Source organism: Myotis davidii, unplaced genomic scaffold (assembly GCF_000327345.1).
Source record: "Myotis davidii unplaced genomic scaffold, ASM32734v1 scaffold223, whole genome shotgun sequence".
NCBI lineage: Eukaryota > Metazoa > Chordata > Mammalia > Chiroptera > Vespertilionidae > Myotis > Myotis davidii.
In genome coordinates, this window is record NW_006294609.1 from 3,202,658 (window position 1) to 3,207,541 (window position 4,884).

At 53.4% G+C, this 4,884-nt stretch overlaps 1 protein-coding gene across 1 annotated transcript in view; it reads left to right on the forward strand.

Annotated features, from left to right (window-relative positions):
• KDM2B (lysine (K)-specific demethylase 2B) overlaps positions 1–4,884 on the forward strand; it is a 91,856-nt gene that overhangs the window by 80,842 nt on the left and 6,130 nt on the right. Inside the window, exons 15-18 of the mRNA XM_015567266.1 lie at positions 2,988–3,131; positions 4,146–4,232; positions 4,407–4,667; positions 4,737–4,850. Coding sequence (XP_015422752.1) covers positions 2,988–3,131; positions 4,146–4,232; positions 4,407–4,667; positions 4,737–4,850 — 606 coding nt within the window. The remainder of the gene's footprint in view (positions 1–2,987; positions 3,132–4,145; positions 4,233–4,406; positions 4,668–4,736; positions 4,851–4,884) is intronic.

Here is a 4,884-nt window from a genome sequence, read left to right on the forward strand (position 1 = left end):
CCCTTCCACTTTGTCGGATGTTTTACTACCCATCTTCCTTTTCTAGGCCTTCTCCCTCGATGTGCCAGAGCCTCCCTCTTCCCACAGCAGCCTTTCCTTTGCCCCCTCTCCCCGAGGCTTCCCCGCAGACCTGATCCCTTCCCACCGTCCGGCACCATCTCCAGCTCCCGGGCCTCTCCTGGATCTGTGCTTCCTTCTGTTTCTACCTCTCATCACTCTTTCAGTCAGACGCCCACCCCATCCTAGACCAGCGCCCTCAGTGTGTCCCAATGCGCTCCCCTCTTCTCTCCTCTCTGAGCCCAGATTCCCTGGCTCTGTGCCTCCTCCAGCACCCGCCTCTGCTGCTCCCGGTAACACCTGTACACGACTTAGCTCCGTTTCCGTAGAATTTCTGCATGATCTGCCTTCATCTTCCTAAAACCTTGAGGAGCAGCTGTCTCCCTCATCACCGTTCCCCTCTCGGCCGCATGCTTCAGGCTTTAGCAGATGTTCCTTAAGTATTTGTTGAAGGAATGATGGTTCTCTTACCTTCCGTATGTTCTGTTTATTTGAATTTCAATGTTTGTGCCATTTTGTAGATTTTTTCCCACTGGGATGTACAGTGGCGTCTATATCTGTCTATCCCTGCGTACTCGAAGCTCCTCGAACTCAGTTTATTACATGTTGCCTGTGTGGTTCCTCTGGATCCCCGTGCCAGGTGCTGGGAGGCAGGTGTGTAGAAAGGCAGCGTGTCAGGGCAGGGGGTTTAACGGCCTTTCCCCTCTTCAATGTCATTAGGACCCAAAGAGCTGTTGCTTATGTAGCTTATTTACTTATTAAAGTGACTATATTCAGAATGAACACTGAACTCATTAAAACATAATAAGAAATCCACTTCATGAAAACATAAATAACATTTCTATGAGAAGTAACTTACATCTTCCAAACAAAAGTGGTTAGTGGAAAGAATGGCAGTGTGTTCTGTTTCATGCCTGGTCCGTTAGAAAAGACCTGGATGTTCGTATCTGTTTCAATATTCACTGTATTGCGATGTTTTAGAGGAACCATCTGAGGACTGTCTGGCCTCTCTCAGGTGCGTGGCTGAAAAGGCAGGAGTGTTTTTAACAGTCATTTCAGATCATCGTGGGTATTTTTTCAGGTATTCCACCCGCACTCAACCGTGGCGGTTTCTTAAAGGTTAATTGTAATGTGGACTCTGAAACTGTTATCAATGAACTTTTTCGTAGTTACTTAAGTGTCATTAGTCGTTCTTGCCCCTGAAATAGCTCATTTGCTCATAGATGATGTTGCAACATCATGCTTCAGCCATTTAGAAAATACTGGTGCCCTGAGTTACGCAGCTTTTCTAAATATTGGTGCACAGCGTTGTACAAAAAAAAACAAAGACACTCAAAACCACATTTGCTAACACTGCTACCAATCTCATCAGGAAGGTCTTTGGGAAGCTGTTGGGTTCATAGTGGCTAACGTGAGTTTTCTAAGGTTCTAATTTCTGTTTGAAAATTAGCATCGTATCATTTGCAGCCCAAGCTGTAAGGTATTTCTCTGGAAACGACCGGCTCCCTTGTTTTCGTCTTGGAGGAGATAATGCCCATATCCGTGGGCTTTTCTAAAAGTCCTTCCAAGTAGAATGACGTTCTGGAGGAAGTGGCCAGAGAGCCCTCAGCTTGGCCACGTGAGTGCTTCTGCTTCACAGGTCCCCCGCTTGGCATGCGGCAGAAGCACTTCCCTATTTTGTCACACAGAATGGTAAAGGGATCAAGGGCCACGGTTTCACTGATTTATTTTATTAAATTTATCTTTATTGTTGAAAGTATTACAGATGTGTCTCCCCTCTGCCCCCAGTGATCCTCTACACCCTGCTCCCTCCCCTCCCCAGGCCTTCCCGCACTGTCGTCTGTCCATGGGTTATGCGTATATGCACATGAGTTCTTTGGTTAATCTCTTTTTCCTGCTCCCACCTTTCCCTCTGAAATACCTTAGTCTGCTTCATGCTTCAATGTCTCTGGATCTATTTTGTTAAGGGTCAATGTCATAATAAAATTAACCATTTTTGCTGCTTCATCAAAGACACTCTTAAATGAAACTGGTGATCTTTTTAATGACTGCGTGGCCAGGAGTAGCTCAGTGACCACTAGTGCACTGTGAGCCCTGCCCCGTCTAGTGCCATCACCCAGCAGCGCATACTGGCAACACTGTGAAAAAGGCAGATAACGTCTTAGTATTGTTCTTTTTAATTTTTTTTTAAATATATTTTATTGATTTCAGAGAGGAAAGGAGAGGGAAAGAAACATCAGTGATGAGAGATAATCATTAATTGGCTGCCTCTTGCACGCCCTCTACTTGGTATGGAGCCCGCAACGTGGTCATGTGTCCTTGACCAGAATCGAACCCGGGACTCTTCAGTCTGCAGGCCAATGCTCTATCCACTGAGCTAAACTGGCTAGGGCTTAGTATTGTTCTGAAGGGGGTTTTGACCTACTTCCCAGTCCTTGTGAAGGTCTTGGGGACCCCGGAGTCCATGGCCTAGGCTTTGATACCCCTGGGGAAATGCAGCCTCAGCCCCCACAGAGCTGGACTCACTCCCCACCTCCTTCAAGTGTGAGGTCTCTTCAAGTGTGAGGCCCTCCCTCCCTGACCTCCACGTTTCAGATTAGCCCGCCTTCCACCCCTGGCCCTGGCCCTGGCCCTGGCCCTGCTTGCTGTATTTTTCTCCATACCCCTTGCCACCATTTAATACACTGTATTCTCCACTTTGTCCTCCTCCCTCCAGTAATATTCAAGCTCAGGATGGCAGAGGCGTTTATTGCGATACTCCCAGCGCTATGAGTAGTTAGTACCTGGCGCACAGAGGCAGTGGTGTTAAGTCTTTGAGTGAGTGACTGAGTGAATGACAGTGGCAGGCCGGAGGAGAGTAGCTCATGCCTTTGCCCCGTTCCCCATGGGGTCCCGGCCTCTGTTGACTTCTGCTCTCCCCGGTTCTCCAGCCAGTGCTCCCCCACACCGCCGTGTGCCTCGTGTGTGGCGAGGCGGGGAAGGAAGACACAGTGGAAGAGGAAGAAGGCAAGTTTAACCTCATGCTCATGGAGTGCTCCATCTGCAACGAAATCATCCACCCTGGATGCCTTAAGGTGAGCGGCCTCGGGGGGCACCTGGCTATGCTGCTCGACACTCCTCCTCGGGGCCTCTAGTGTTGGTGAAGCTAGGGGGGCAGGGGACACTTAGATTCCTCCATGGGGGCCCTCACATCGGGGGGATTCTGTGTGTCAGATACAAGCTGAGGGCAAGAAGGGTCTGGAGTAGCTCAGATCCCACGCACGCACAGGTGCAGGGCTCCCCCCACCCCCAGGCAGTACCTCAGAACTACAGTTTCCAGAGGCTCCACCTGGGCCTGAGGGAGACGCTGGCTGGTCAGGCTGCTTGCTGGGACCCTGGCTCGGGGCTTCTGACCGAACCGGGGCCTGGCCAGGGGCGGGCCCATAACACTGGGGGTTGTGTTCCCGGGTGCCGGGGACCTGCCCTTGGTGTGTGCAGCAGGGCGGCCGTCTGGGGGCGGCCGGGCTGTACCTGCCTGTCTTGGGCAGCAGGTTCTTCCTTTGAAAGGAAGGGACTGTTGTGGGCTGGCACACAGCTTCTGTCCCAGCAGAATGTCGACATACCTGGCACCTCCCTGTCGGCTTGTGTGCATCTGTGTGTTTTAAAGAGGTCAGGGTGGGCCTGCCCCAAATGGTACCTGGGCCCCGAGTGTCCCCTTTCTCTGGGTGGCCTGACCGGTCTGTTGTGACGCTCACCACCACCCCCACCCCCCTCACACATGGACTCTCACTCTGAAGGGGACGCTTTGCTGTTCCCAGACTGGAAGTCAGACCACCTCGTCTTAATTGCCTGGTTACTTCTCTCCCCCACATCAGCAGCTCCTCCAGGGAGGGGACAGCAGGTCTGACTTGCTCACACCCAGCACCGCCCAGTACGGGGCTAGTGAATGAATTCAGAGTCACCTGTCTCAACTACTCTTGTTTTCTTTTAGCCAAAGATGGGCTGGAAATGGCATTTGGGGGGGACGGGGGTGGGAGGGCATTAATGCTCCCGGCAGAGGTGGCCTCTTCCAACGCCCTCCCTGTTCGCTGACTGGCCGTCCCTGGCAGATTAAGGAGTCAGAGGGCGTCGTCAACGATGAGCTTCCAAACTGCTGGGAGTGTCCGAAGTGTAACCACGCCGGCAAGACCGGGAAAGTGAGTGCCGGGCTCCCAATCCCAGGGGTCAGCCCGGGAGGGACGGGCGGACCTCGGCCTTGCCAGTCCAACCTGTGCCCACATGGTTGGCTGGTGGGTGCTCTGGGCTCAGGGCAGGGCGCGCGTCCAAAGATATACAGTGCGCCTGTCCCTTCTCTCTTTTTGGCCTACAAGCAAAAGCGTGGCCCTGGCTTCAAGTACGCCTCCAACCTGCCCGGCTCCCTGCTCAAGGAGCAGAAGATGAACCGGGACAACAAGGAAGGCCAGGAGTCGGCCAAGCGGAGGAGCGAGTGTGAGGAGGCGCCCCGGCGCCGGTCGGACGAGCACCCCAAGAAGGTGCCCCCAGACAGCATCCTGCGCCGAAAGTCAGACGACGTGCACCTGAGGAGGAAGCGGAAATACGAGAAGCCCCAAGAGCCGAGTGGGCGCAAGCGAGTACTGAGAGCCCCGCCCAACAGGAAGGAGGGGGAAGCCAGCCAGTCACTCCTCTTCCCACCCCTTTAGGCCTCGACACTTCAGACGTCCCCTGGTTCCTCCTCTCACCTCTCGCCGAGGCCCCCTCTAGGCAGCAGCCTCAGCCCTTGGTGGAGATCCAGTCTCACCTACTTCCAGCAGCAGGTGCGCCCACTTCGCCCCGCCCTCCCGACGCCCT